This window comes from Macrobrachium nipponense, chromosome 35 (genome assembly GCF_015104395.2).
Source record: "Macrobrachium nipponense isolate FS-2020 chromosome 35, ASM1510439v2, whole genome shotgun sequence".
Lineage (NCBI taxonomy): Eukaryota > Metazoa > Arthropoda > Malacostraca > Decapoda > Palaemonidae > Macrobrachium > Macrobrachium nipponense.
This window is the reverse complement of record NC_061096.1, coordinates 53319385-53319682: the sequence shown is the minus strand read 5'-3', so window position 1 is coordinate 53319682 and position 298 is coordinate 53319385. Positions and strand designations below refer to the sequence as shown.

General features: G+C 50.7%; 1 protein-coding gene across 1 annotated transcript in view; it reads left to right on the top strand.

Moving 5' to 3' along the window:
• Positions 1-71, top strand: part of LOC135208347 (uncharacterized) — a 23180-nt gene extending 23109 nt beyond the window's left edge. The window contains exon 2 of the mRNA XM_064240450.1: positions 1-71. This exon is cut by the window's left edge and continues 49 nt beyond it. Coding sequence (XP_064096520.1) covers positions 1-71 — 71 coding nt within the window.
• The last annotated feature ends 227 nt before the right edge of the window (positions 72-298 follow it).

The following is a 298-nucleotide window of genomic DNA, read 5'->3' as shown; positions in this document are numbered from 1 at the left end:
TTGTTGGCTCTCATCCTGAAAGTTTGTCCTCCAGCCTCCAAATAGCTGTTAGCTCTCATCCTGAGAACTGATCCTCCTCCCTGCAAATAACTGTTGTCTCTCATCCTGAGAGCTTGTCCTCCTTCCTCTGAGTAACTGTTGGCTCTCATCCTGAGAGCTGGTCCTCCTTCCTCCAAAAAGCCATTGGCTCTCTTCTTGAGAGCTTGTCCTCCTTCCTCCAAAAAGCTATTGGCTCTCTTCTTGAGAGCTTGTCCTCCTTCCTCCGTCAGGGGGACGAGAGAATTGCCGAGGATGCCTG